Source organism: Babylonia areolata, chromosome 12, assembly GCF_041734735.1.
Source record: "Babylonia areolata isolate BAREFJ2019XMU chromosome 12, ASM4173473v1, whole genome shotgun sequence".
Taxonomy (NCBI): Eukaryota; Metazoa; Mollusca; class Gastropoda; order Neogastropoda; family Buccinidae; genus Babylonia; species Babylonia areolata.
The window spans coordinates 1274245-1287885 of record NC_134887.1 but is presented as its reverse complement, the minus strand read 5'-3'; the positions used below and the strand labels follow the sequence as shown (position 1 = coordinate 1287885).

At 42.8% G+C, this 13641-nt stretch overlaps 1 protein-coding gene across 1 annotated transcript in view; it reads right to left on the bottom strand.

Annotated features, from left to right (window-relative positions):
• The window catches only part of LOC143288299 (THO complex subunit 6 homolog), a 50679-nt gene extending 42841 nt beyond the window's left edge, over positions 1-7838 (bottom strand). The window contains exons 1-2 of the mRNA XM_076596650.1: positions 7752-7838; positions 692-807 (exon numbers count right to left, since the gene is read on the bottom strand). Of these exons, the coding sequence (XP_076452765.1) occupies positions 692-807; positions 7752-7760 (125 nt within the window). The 5' untranslated portion in view covers positions 7761-7838. The remainder of the gene's footprint in view (positions 1-691; positions 808-7751) is intronic.
• Positions 7839-13641: the final 5803 nt, after the last annotated feature.

The following is a 13641-nucleotide window of genomic DNA, read 5'->3' as shown; positions in this document are numbered from 1 at the left end:
GATTACCTTACAAGGCAATGTCAGCAGGGATTACCTACAGATTCCAGGCAGTGTCAGCAGATTACCTGTACAAGGCAATGTTAGCAGATTACCTTACAAGGCAATGTCAGCAGATTACCTTACAAGGCAATGTCAGCAGATTACCTGTACAAGGCAATGTCAGCAGATTACCTGTACAAGGCAATGTCAGCAGATTACCTTACAAGGCAATGTCAGCAGGGATTACCTACAGATTCCAGGCAGTGTCAGCAGATTACCTGTACAAGGCAATGTCAGCAGATTACCTGTACAAGGCAATGTCAGCAGATTACCTGCACAAGGCAATGTCAGCAGATTACCTGTACAAGGCAATGTCAGCAGATTACCTGTACAAGGCACTGTCAGCAGGGATTACCTACAGATACAAGGCAATGTCAGCAGATTACCTGTACAAGGCACTGTCAGCAGGGATTACCTACAGATACAAGGCAATGTCAGCAGATTACCTTACAAGGCAATGTCAGCAGGGATTACCTACAGATTCCAGGCACTGTCAGCAGATTACCTGTACAAAGCACTGTCAGCAGATTACCTGTACAAGGCACTGTCAGCAGGGATTACCTACAGATACAAGGCAATGTCAGCAGATTACCTGTACAAGGCACTGTCAGCAGGGATTATCTACAGATACAAGGCAATGTCAGCAGATTACCTGTACAAGGCAATGTCACCAAAGTTGCTGGCAGCAGCCAGGTACTTTCCACAGGGGGAGAAGCACTGGTCGTACACTGTGGTGTACAGAAACTGCCGAGCTGCTTTTCCTCTGTCCTGTAACACAGCACAGCACAACACACACACACACACACACACACACACACACACGTATGCACGCACGCACGCACATACATATACAATGTGCATGCAAACACAAACACACAATGTACAAGCAAAAATACACTCACACAATTTACAAACACACACACATACACAATGTGCACAAGAACACACACACACACACACACACACACACACACACACACACATACACACACACAAGAAAAATTGAAGAAGTTACAACACACAAAGTATTGGGGGTCATAATAGACAATGACCTGTCATGGACTGATCATATTGCTGATCTAGGAAAAAGAATTTCCAAAAGAATATACCAGCTTAGCAAGGTTAAACATTTTCTCAATCTTCATTCTAGGAAGCTATTTTTTCACGCACACATTCTATCTCTCATAAACTATGCATCCACGTTGTGGGATAATGCCAGCGAAACTAACCTCAAACACATCAGTCGCTTGCACAAAAGAGCTCTAAAACTGATTAAACTAAAATCTAATACTTTGACAGATAATGACTATAAAAATTTAGACATTCTTCCGCTCAAAAGTCGACTGTTACTTAACAAATGTATGTGTATGCACAGTATAGCGAATGGAACGGCACCAAAGAAAATAACCCAGAATTTTATCACTAATGAAAATAGACACACTCACAAACTATCTTTTCCACGACCCCGAAACAATTTATATAAATCTAGTTTAACATATTCTGGGGGAACGATATGGAATGGTTTACCTCCTTCTTTAAAGTCATGTCGTCTAAAGCAACCATTCAAAAAAGCACTTAAGAAATATTTGATGGAAAAAATATGATCCCTTGATCCTTCGATTTGACTATCATTGTATCTGCTGTCTATATACTTGTCAGTCTATTTTTCTAACTTTAAACCTTCTCTGTCCTTCTGACTTTCTGTCTCCTTTCCATCTCTCGACTGTTACCTTTACCCATCTGTCTGTTTCTCTCTCTCTCTCTCTCTCTCTCTCTATATATATATATATATATATGTGTGTGTGTGTGTGTGTGTGTGTGTGCATGTATATATATGTAGCTTTCTCTCTCGTTTTTCCTCTCTCTCTTTTCTTCCTGAATTAAGTTAATGATGTAAGAATGTCGCATTGCATGTTGTAATCGTGTCAGTATCATATGTAAATTTATTGCTTTTTACGCTTGTATTATTTCTGTTGTTGTTGTTGTTGTTCTCGGTAGAATTTTTGTGTATTTCTTGTAATTGTTTATTTCCATATATCTTTTCCAGACCCCCCACTTCCCCCATTTCTTCCCTTTTAAATTTAAATTTAAAAAAAAAAAAAAAAAAAAATTCTTCTCTTTTTTTGAGAGGGCAGGATGTAAAAAAGCTGTATAAGCTTATTCTTTTACCCTCAATAAAGATCATTTTGACTTGACTTGACTTGACTTCACACACACACACACACACACACACACACACACACACACACACACACACACACACACACACACACACACACACACACACAATGTGTTGGAGGCTTGAGAGGGTTGAACAAAATTATAACACTGGTGAAAGAGGAACGTGCTATTTTTGGTTCACAAAGGAGTTGGAGGCTTGAGAGGGTTGAACACTAGGCCACCCAGTTCATCACAAAGGAGTTGGAGGCTTGAGAGGGTTGAACACTAGACCACCCACTTCATCACAAAGGAGTTGGAGGCTTGAGAGGGTTGAACACTAGGCCACCCACTTCATCACAAAGGAGTTGGAGGCTTGAGAGGGTTGAACACCAGACCACCCACTTCATCACAATAAACCGAGGTCCCGTGTGCAGCATGCACTTAGCGCACGTAAAAGAACCCATGGCAACAAAAGGGTTGTTCCTGGCAAAATTCTGAAGAAAAATCCGCTTCGATAGGAAAAAACAAATAAACTGCACGCAGGAAAAAAATACCAAAAAAAGATAAGATAAGATAAGATAAGAATAACTTTATTATCTCCAACTGAAGAAATTTGGTCAGGTGCATTATCACAACATAGACAAGTAAACAACATGGTGACCATAGCTGTAAAAGCCAACAACAGCCCCTACAAATATTACGAAGATACAAATGTAAAAAATATCACACACATCGTTTCATACATACATCCACACACTGCAGGTAATAACTAGTATTCTTAATGTAAAAACAGAAAGAATTAAGAAACATTATTTGAATATAATTATAAACATAGCTTACTATACAACACATTGGTTATAATAGACACATAAGATAAGAATAAAGATGAATTGCGGAAAACCACAACCAGATAATCAGCACACACCCGCACCGCACGCCCCCCCCCCCACCCCCACCCCCCCACCCCACACACGCGGATAACTTGATTAAACAAGAGTAATAAACATATGTTCTCAAATAAAAGCATTTCACATATTCGCTTTTAAAAACATTGCAATTAATTATTACATCGCAATTATTAAACAGAAATATATTTAGAGTTAGCATTAGACATATTCATTGTACATTCATCCTGCATATTGCACATTATTCTTCCTACATATTGCACATTCATTATAACCAATTGTCACGTTTTAAGCTCAGTAAACACACACACACACACACACACACACACACACACACACACACACACACACCACAACTAGAACAAGGTACAGCCTATCATGCACGGACTTTCACACGTCTCACATGAGAGTGCGCGCGCACACACACACACACACACAGTTCTCAAGAATTTAAAAGGTGGATTGAACGTGGAATAAAAGTCTTCAGAGCTCTGGATTTCAACTTTAAAGTTCTGTAGCGTCGTCCTGATGGCAACAGCTCATAATACTTTGCTAAAATATGGGTGTCGTCAGTTGCTATCTGCCTGCTTTTTTTAACCACTCGACTTTCATATAGCTCTTGCATACTAGCTTGTTTCACTCCCACTATTTTACTGCATACACTCATGACATCGTTCAAAACACGCTTACTCCTCACTCCCAAACTTCCATACCAGCACATAAATGAAACTGTGAGCACGGACTCGATACAACATCGATAATAACTTTGAAGAATATTTGAATTTATACCAACATTTCTAAGCTTCTGTAAACAAAAAATTCTAGATTGACATTTCTTATGAATGGAATCAACATTTCTGTCAAAAGTCAGCTTATTGTCTAAGATGGTCCCTAAATATTTATATTCATTGACCCTCTCCACTGTTTGACCATCAATAACAAGGTCAGCTATAGGCAAGGGGTCTTTCCGAAAATCTATTAACATTTCTTTTGTTTTCAATACGTTGAGATCCAGATAGTTTTTCTCACACCAGGAACAGAACTTTTTAATTTCACTGAAATAAATAGCATCAGAGTTGGACAGATCTTCAATTGCTGAGTCATCAGAATATTTTATGACAGGAGTTTCCTCCGTGCCTCTGCAGTCATTTGTGTACAGTGTAAAGAGAACAGGGGACAGCACTGTACCTTGGGGTGCACCAGTAGAAGTAGATTTTAGAGAAGAGCGGGCAGAATGAAAGCGGACGGACTGAGTTCTATTGAGAAGAAAACTTACTATCCAAAGAGTAAGCTTCGGATCAACATCCATGCCTAGCAGTTTGAGGGCAAGGAGATGAGGTTGTATTGTGTTAAAAGCAGAAGAGAAGTCAACAAAAAGGATACGAACGAAAGATCCCGTGTTATTCAAATGAAGGAAAGCATTATGAAGGAGAGTTAGGATAGCATCGTCAGTACTTCTGTGTGCTTTATAAGCAAACTGACGAGAGTCAAGCTGCTGTTCAGTGAAAGAAAGAAGATGTCGGAGAATAATTTTTTCAAAGCATTTCATCACTACTGAAGTCAGGGCAACAGGACGGTAATCATTTAGTGCGGCTGGGTTCTTTTTCTTGGGGATAGGACAGATAGTAGATTTTTTCCAGATGCTGGGGACAGAGCAGTCCTTCAGAGACCAGTTGAAAATTTTACAGAACACGTCACACAACTGGGAAGCACATGTTTTCAGTAATTTTCCGCAGATATTGTCGGGGCCAATTGCCTTCGTGACATTCAGTTTTAAAAATAAAGATTCAACAACTTTTGCATCGATCTCAAAGTCTTCACCTGTGTTCCTATCTTTGATCTTTTCCTGCAACTGTGAGATAACACTATCCAGTTCCCTTCCCAGCTCATTCCTTTCAAACCGACAGTAGAAATCATTCAGTTTATTTGAAAAATCAATCTGTTCATCCTTTTCCATTTTACAAGCTACTGTTTTCCTTTTCATTTCTCCAGTGATAATTTTTAACCCATCCCATGCATCTGCCATTCTCCCTGTCTGAAACTGTTGCTCTACTTTTGACTTGAATTCCCTCTGTCCCCTTCGTAATTCACCTCTAAGCTTCTTTTGTATCAATTTCCTATCCTTCTTGTTCCCTGACTGAAACGCTACCTTTTTCTCGTTTAAAATTGTTTTGAGAGACTTTGAGATCCATGGTTTGTTGTTGGGGAAAAGTTTAATTATTTTTGTCGGAATTATCATGTCTTCACAGAAACTGATATAAGATGTAACAACATCAGCTGCTTCATGAACATTCTCACATGGGTCAGTCAACACACTCCAATCAGTACAATCAAAACATCCTCTCAGTTCATCCACACTCTCTGACGTCCAAACTTTCACACTCTTTTTCACAATCGGCTCTGTCTGTATCTTTGGTCTGTAGGCTGGGATTAAATGTACAACATCATGATCAGATACACCCACTGGTGCAAGGGGAACAGATTTGTAGGCATTAGGAATGTTCCCATAACACAGATCGATTGTCTTGTCCAGTCTGGTCCGGCAGGTAACATATTGTTTAAAAGAAGGTAAGGCTTTCTTTAAATCACAGTGATTAAAATCTCCAACAATAAAACACGGGGCGTCGGCAGAGATGAGTTGAAGGTCGCGAACAACACCTGCGATCGTCCTTCCTGCACGTGCAGCAGATGCAGGAAGGACGATCGCAGGTGTTGTTCGCGACCTTCAACTCATCTCTGGGTGGCACTGTAGTGTAGCGACGCACTCTCCCTGGGGAGAGCAGCCGGAATTTCACACAGAGAAATCTGTTGTGATAAAAAGAAATACAAATACAAATACACTGTTTCATTTTCTAGTCGAACTCGGGAGAGAAGGCAAGAGCAGGAATGGAACACAGACCCTCACGGACACTGTATGGGCAGACAAGCCTCTTAACCATTCCTCCACCTTCCTCCTGCTGATTATATGCTACAGGAGCAGAGACAACCACCCCGGGTGGGTCGGCACAAAAATATCCACCTCAGGATACACAATACCTATACACAATTGTCAAGTGTCTACCACCCAAAAATATCCACCTCAGGATATATACAATACCTTTACACGATTTTCAAGTTTCTACCACTCAAAAAATTCCTAACACCTGCAGCATACAATACCTATCCACGACTGTCAAGTCTCTACCCCCCAAAAAATGCCAAACACCTTTAGTAAGACCAACAGAAGATCCAGACCAACAACTTCTAAGGATCATGACCCAGATAACACAGTGATAAGAAGTGCAGTCAGGAACAGCAAAGGTTTTGCAATTCCGTTCAGCAAAACAGGACAGTTTAAGAACTCACTCTCTGCAACAACAACAAAATTAAAACAACAATAGCAGAATGGTATCAGTTGGAAGAAGTCATCAGTGCAGGGACAACCACGGGATTGAAGGTGGCCATCAAAAGTTCCCTGGAAGCTGCTGTCTTCTATCACTTTTTCTTTTTAAGCAATATGTAAACATGTGCTCTACCAAGTCGGTTGCAACGATGACCAGACTGGGGCCCGCCATGTTTCAATCCTGACCCTCCCACGAGTCCGAGGCAGCTACCTGCAGTGGAACAGACTTGTTACAGAGGCAGCCAGTCTTCTTCTTCTTCTTTCTGTTACATGACCAACATCAACTTGCTGATGACTGTCGTGGCTGATGCATCCTGGGTATGTTCATGTTTCCATAACCAACAGAACACTGACATGGACTGCATGATCTTTAACATGCATATTTGATCTTCTGCTTGCGTATACACACAAAGGTGGATCAGGCACTAGCAGGTCTGCACATGAGTTGATCTGGGAGATCGGAAATATCTCCACCCTTTACCCACCAGGCGGTGTTCGCGAGATTCGAACCCAGGATCCTCAGATTGAAAATCCAACGCTTTAACCACTTGGCTATTGCACCGGTCAAGTGACTGCCTCTGGCTTCAAGTGACTGCGCTGTCTGCAAAGTTCGCTTCACCCACAGGGTACACCACATCGGCCGAAATTTGGGTAAATTCGCACTTAACTCTCTCCATACGAACGGCAAAAGAGACGACTTTAACAGCGTTTCACCCCAATTACCATCATCAAAATATTGCAAGCGGAAGGCTCTTATACCGAAGAGGTGAATGTTGACAAAGAATACCACAGTTCTGACGACGGAAGCTAAAGGTTGGGTCATTCAGACACTCACTGGACATCCGAGGGGTCTGTGTAGAGGAGAAGAGAGGACTGGCCGTACTGAGTGAGTTAAGCATCCTAAATTCAAGTCAGGATATTTAGGATGCTAAAGTGGGATTCTTTCTGTCCCACTTTTGAATCCTAATTCAGCTCCAGGAATTTAGAATACTAAAGTGAATTTGAGACTCAGGCTTGGAAAATTCGCCAATCTGAACTGAGAAAAAGTATTCTGATAGTAATACTCGTTCTCAGATCTATCGACTGATTCCACCCCCCCTCCCCTTCTCACAGAGTTCGCGAGCATCGTCACATGCAATCTGCCAAGAGGCCGGCGCATTATTTTTTTCGTCATAGTCGTGGGGCCGACGTTTTGATTTGATTTTATGTAATATATCCTACAATACATGCACAATAAATGTAAAACTACGCGGTAAAAGCCTTACCTCAGGCATAATGGTCAACAAAAATATGGACAGTGTGTTACAAGTAATGCGCTCGGTTTCGGCTTTTCAACAGGAAGTTGATAAGGGTGGCCACTCTATCGTTTTTCTGTCGTCTGCTTCCTCTTCAGGCATTTGTGTAGATTTTGCATCAATTCCAGAGCATTCTACGAATCTGTGCCATATTTTGGCCAGGTAATGTCTGACAGTAAATAAGGCTTTACCTCTGATAGGTAATTATGGATGGGACTGATTTTTACTTTTCGCCAATCAAGCATAACCAGAAATTCCGAAGGAGAAATATTTGTTCTACCATTTTGCACGAACAAAAGAAAAACTTTTCTATTCGTGTTGTTAACATGTGGAACTCACTGCCACCTTCTGATAAATTTGCAAAAGATACTAACAGTTTTAAGAACTTTCAGGACTGCGATCCAAAACTTTGGTAACATATAAATGTGATGAATAACTGCTTATATACATAGAGAGAGGGGACGTTTACAGGCCGAGAGGCCTGAAGGCAAATATACCAGTCCCTATTACTACTGCTACTTCTGCTGGTTGCATTTGGGGCTAAAAGGATTAGCTTTCCAGTTTCACTGCATTTTCTGTCCGTGTAGTGATGTAACTCCATCTGGCATGAACTTAAAAGTAACGTTCACTTAACGTTGGTTACCTTTCTCCCGTCAAGGGTAATGAATATAGTACTCACTTCTTGTTTACTGCTAAACCTTACTGCTAAACCTTTCTCCCGTCAAGGGTAATGAATATAGTACTCACTTCTTGTTTACTGCTAAACCTTTCTCCCGTCAAGGGTAATGAATATAGTACTCACTTCTTGTTTACTGTTAAACCTTTCTCCCATCAAGGGTAATGAATATAGTACTCACTTCTTGTTTACTGCTAAACCTTTCTCCCGTCGAGGGTAATGAATATAGTACTCACTTCTTGTTTACTGCTAAATGTTGATCTGTCCATCATATAAATTGTTCAAATGTCTCGTCAGTTCTGAGTGTTAAAAGGCTAATCGTTGAGTTTTCTCCCATTTCATGCCCAGGGTCAAAATGTTGACCATTGTGTATAATTTGACGTGTGGTGTATGAACTGCAATAAATCATTATGTGTCAAATGGACAGTACAATTTACGAAAAAGTTAGATAATCATACTTGGAACTTCATGTTTGGAAGGAGTTTCTGGATATATAGATGGATACGTTGCTGAAGCCAAAGATTAGCCATAACTCCATCCGGGTTTATTGAAGCCAAAGATTAGCCTTAACTGCAACTGGGTTTATTGAAGCCAAAGATTAGCCTTAACTGCAACTGGGTTTATTGAAGCCAAAGATTAGCCATAACTGCATCCGGGTTTATTGAAGCCAAAGATTAGCCTTAACTGCAACAGGATTTATTGAAGCCAAAGATTAGCCTTAACTGCAACCAGGTTTATTGAAGCCAAAGATTAGCCTTTACTGCATCCGGGTTTATTGAAGCCAAAGATTAGCCTTAACTGCATCCAGGTTTATTGAACCCAAGGATTAGCCTTTACTGCAACCAGGTTTATTGAAGCCAAAGATTAGCTTTAACTGCAACCAGGTTTATTAAAGCCAAAGATTAGCCTTAACTGCAACGGGATTTATTGAAGCCAAAGATTAACCATAAGTGCAACTGGGTTTATTTATTGCTCTTATTTTGCAAGCAGGTGGATAAAGAACTAGATTTGATTGCAGCAGCCACTTGAAATTTGAAATTATATGCATGGCTTTGTCCCATTAACTGAACAAAAACAGTAATACAACAGTTTTTGTTGTTTATTATTGCATTTTGATATTCAACAAAATATTTCATTTTCAGTTAGCATGGAAAAGTTGGTTTTATGATATGCATACATTCTAATTCTAATTTCATGGACAACATCAAACCAGTATGAAAACGCTGTGAATTGTTCATAGAAATAATAGAAAATATAAACTTAAACATCTAATTCTAAAGTTCAAGGATTACTTATAGTTGCTTTAACTTTTTTTAAAGGCATCTTTGTCAAATAGTTTTCATAATGACAGAAGAGTTGTTTACTTGCAAGTGACTGTATAAAGTACTAAAGTAGCATTGTATCCACAGTCATAAAGAACTTAAAAGACATGTTTGCAATTGCAGGAGAACATGAATTTCAGTGGCAAGATTTGGAAAACAGCCTGTTACTGTCACTCTGTGTCAACATGTGTGTGTGTGTGTGTGTGTGTGTGTGTGTGTGAACTGCAGTGTGTCTTTATCCTTTTAGTTTTATTGTGTTTTAACTCTTATTACAATTAACTCTTAATTTATGTTCTCATAATCTCTAAATTGTAATCTTTTTATCCCTTTAGTTCTACGTTGTTACAACTCATACGTTACTCTTTAATTTGTTTTATCATTATAGGCATATCATTTTAATTATTATAATGTTATGTTATTGTTGTTATTACTGTTAGAGCTTTGTTTGCAGTGTGTATAATCTGGTGCTGTGGTCTGGTTGCCAGTTTTATGGTGGCTGGGGTAGGGAGAGAGGGGGGGTTGTGCATGTATATTATGCATACCTGTGGGACCAAGTTGAGCCTGGTGTGAGTGCTGACTTGGGTGTCTTCATTTAGATGACCCATATCCAGGACAAAGTTCTCCAAGGTGACCACCAAAGTCCCGAGTCTTTCCAGCCACCATGACAAAGTGGTCAGCATCATAAACTTACAACTGGGGTTTGCAGGTTCAATCCCCAGAGGTTGGCTCCTGTGCTGTGGGCTCTGATAGGAAGGCTGGGACTAGGAGCATAGAGTGGAGCATCATCCGCTTGAGTGGAGCTAAAGAATTTCCCTACAAACACTACACATGTCTCATCTCTTGAGCCTTGTTGATGCCAAGATATGTATATATATATATATATATATATATATATATATAGTGTGTGTGTTTTTGTGTGTGTGTGTGTGTGTGTGTCATGTATATATGCATGTATATAGGTATGTAGATAGATAGATAGACAGACAGATATATACAAAAAAGCATAAAGTAAAGTCACATAGTCCCAAGCCTGAATGGAGCTTCATAGCAACTTTATCATCATCGTCATCTTATCAAATATCGAAGAAAAAGAAGGGGGGGGGGGGGGGGAGCCCAAATTTCTGTGGCCTTTATTTCCCCAATTCCATTCTTGTGGTGCATTCCTGCACAGATGTTCAGTGCCAGAAGGTTTGCAGAGAGCCGTCACTGGAGGGATGTGGTGGGAGTGCCCACTTCAGGGGGAAACGCTCACTCAGTCTGGCTCTGTTGTGAACGACTATTGTCATCAGCACAGGTCTTAGTAGGTGGTATCATGGGGTATGTTGACACAACTTGGAAGCATGGCAGGGTGTCCTCTGGTGTGTGGCCACCTGGCAGCCTGACAAACCTGTGTGTGGCTGTGTGGAGGAGGGGGGGTGCAGGTGTGGCTGTGGGAGGGGGGACAGGTGTGGCTGTGGGGGGAGGGGGACAGGTGTGGCTGTGGGGGGGGGGGGGGACAGGTGTGGCTGTGGGGGGAGGGGGGACAGGTGTGGCTGTGGGGGGAGGGGGGACAGGTGTGGCTGGGGGGGACAGGTGTGGCTGTGGGGGGGGACAGGTGTGGCTGTGGGGGGAGGGGGGCAGGTGTGGCTGTGGGGGGGACAGGTGTGGCTGTGGGGGGAGGGGGGGCAGGTGTGGCTGTGGGGGGGGGGGACAGGTGTGGCTGTGGGGGGGACAGGTGTGGCTGTGGGTGGAGGGGGACAGGTGTGGATGTGGGGGGGACAGGTGTGGCTGTGGGGGGAGGGGGACAGGTGTGGCTGGGGGGGGGACAGGTGTGGCTGTGGGGGAAGGGGGGACAGGTGTGGGGGGAGGGGGACAGGTGTGGCTGTGGGGTGGACAGGTGTGGCTGGGGGGGGAGGGGGACAGGTGTGGCTGTGGGGGGAGGGGGGACAGGTGTGGGGGAGGGGGACAGGTGTGGGGGGAGAGGGGACAGGTGTGGCTGGGGGGGGGGGGGGGGGGGCACCCCCCACCACCCCACACCCCCCCAAAAAAAATCTAATGTGCTCGTCGATGGGTTGGTACACTTGTTAATTTCACAGTAACAGGATTTTTTCTTTTCATTTTTTTTTTCAGCACCAATCAACTTGGCAGTTAGTTACCAGTATCTGTCATGTGCATCAGCAAGTAAATCCTGCAGGCCACGTGACACACCGCTACAAACCACGTGACACACCGCTACAAGCCACGTGACACACCGCTGCAAGCCACCTGACACACCGCTACAAACCACGTGACACACCGCTATAAACCACGTGACACACCGCTGCAAGCCACGTGACACACCGCTACAAGCAGTGTGATACGCCGCTACAAACCACGTGACACACCGCTATAAACCACGTGACACACCGCTGCAAGCCACGTGACACACCGCTACAAGCAGTGTGATACGCCGCTACAAACCACGTGACACACAGCTACAAGCGGTGTGACACGCCGCTACAAGCCACGTGACACGCCGCTACAAACCACAGTGCTACAAGCTACGTGACACCCCACTACAAGCCACGTGACACCCCACTACCCACTACAAGCCACGTGACACGCCCTGCAAACCACGTGACACCCCGCTACAAACCACACCGCTACAAACCACGTGACACCCCGCTACAAGCCACGTGACACCCCGCTACAAACCACGTGACACCCCGCTATAAGCCACGTGACACCCCGCTACAAACCACACCGCTACAAACCACGTGACACCCCGCTACAAGCCACGTGACACCCCGCTACAAAGCACACTGCTACAAAGCACAGGGGCGTGATGTTGCCCAAGGGAGCCCCCGCCAAGCACATTCACCGCAAACTGACCTCTCACATCCCCTCCTTCTCGGATGTCTTTGACGAGGAGTCCTTCTACATCTTTGCCGTCCTCCTCACCATCGCTGCCATCGCTGTCGCCCTGATTGCCTCACGCTATGTCAAGATCAAGGATGCAGGACACCTGGACTGAGAGAGAGAATGGCGATGGGACTCACAGGGAGATCCAAACCCAGGGAGGGTGTCCCGGGGAGGATCGCAGCAAGGCAAGAACTTTATTTCAGGTCCCACCCCCCAGGGGGCATTGAAACGTTCCACACGATCAGCTCTTACACACAGCATGGAAACAGAAAGAGAGTAATGTCAAACGGTAAACAGACACTGAAAAAAAAAAAAACCTAAACGAGCAAACATGTAAATGCTCATTAATTAACAAGTCATTTTTGCTTACCAGTAGACAAGATTGTTTTCCATATCATCATACAAATTTCTGTTGAAAAGAAATACGTAACATTGAGACACGATGTTTTAAGGGGGGTTTTGGGGGGAGGGGAGGAGGAGGGGGTTGAGGGGGGATTCAGAAAACAGTGAGTGGAATTTATTGATTTATTGGAGTCTAAGAAAGGGATTCAAAAACAAAAAATTAATAGTGAAACTTATCTGTTATGTCAATAAAAAGTAATTGTTGCTAAAAGAATTGTCTGATATTAAAAATTTTAGGCTTGATAAAATAATGTTTCTCAATTATTCCTAGCTTAGAGACAACAAAGAACAAAGTGCATTTCATTTTCTGTAAAATGTTTGCATCATAGACAAATCAGATTACTGTCATTATGTGTCCTGTTAAATGTAAATTACCAATGACACGTCCAAGTGCTGAGGGAGTCGTCGTCTGGGGATATATGGATAGCAGTGGTGGGTGGATGATGGTTATTGATCTGTGGGTACAACTATAAGGGTGGATGGTGGTTATTGATCAGTGGGTAGAGGAGTGGATGGTGGTTATTGATCAGTGGGTAGAGGAGTGGATGGTGGTTATTGATCAGTGGGTAGAGGTGTGGAT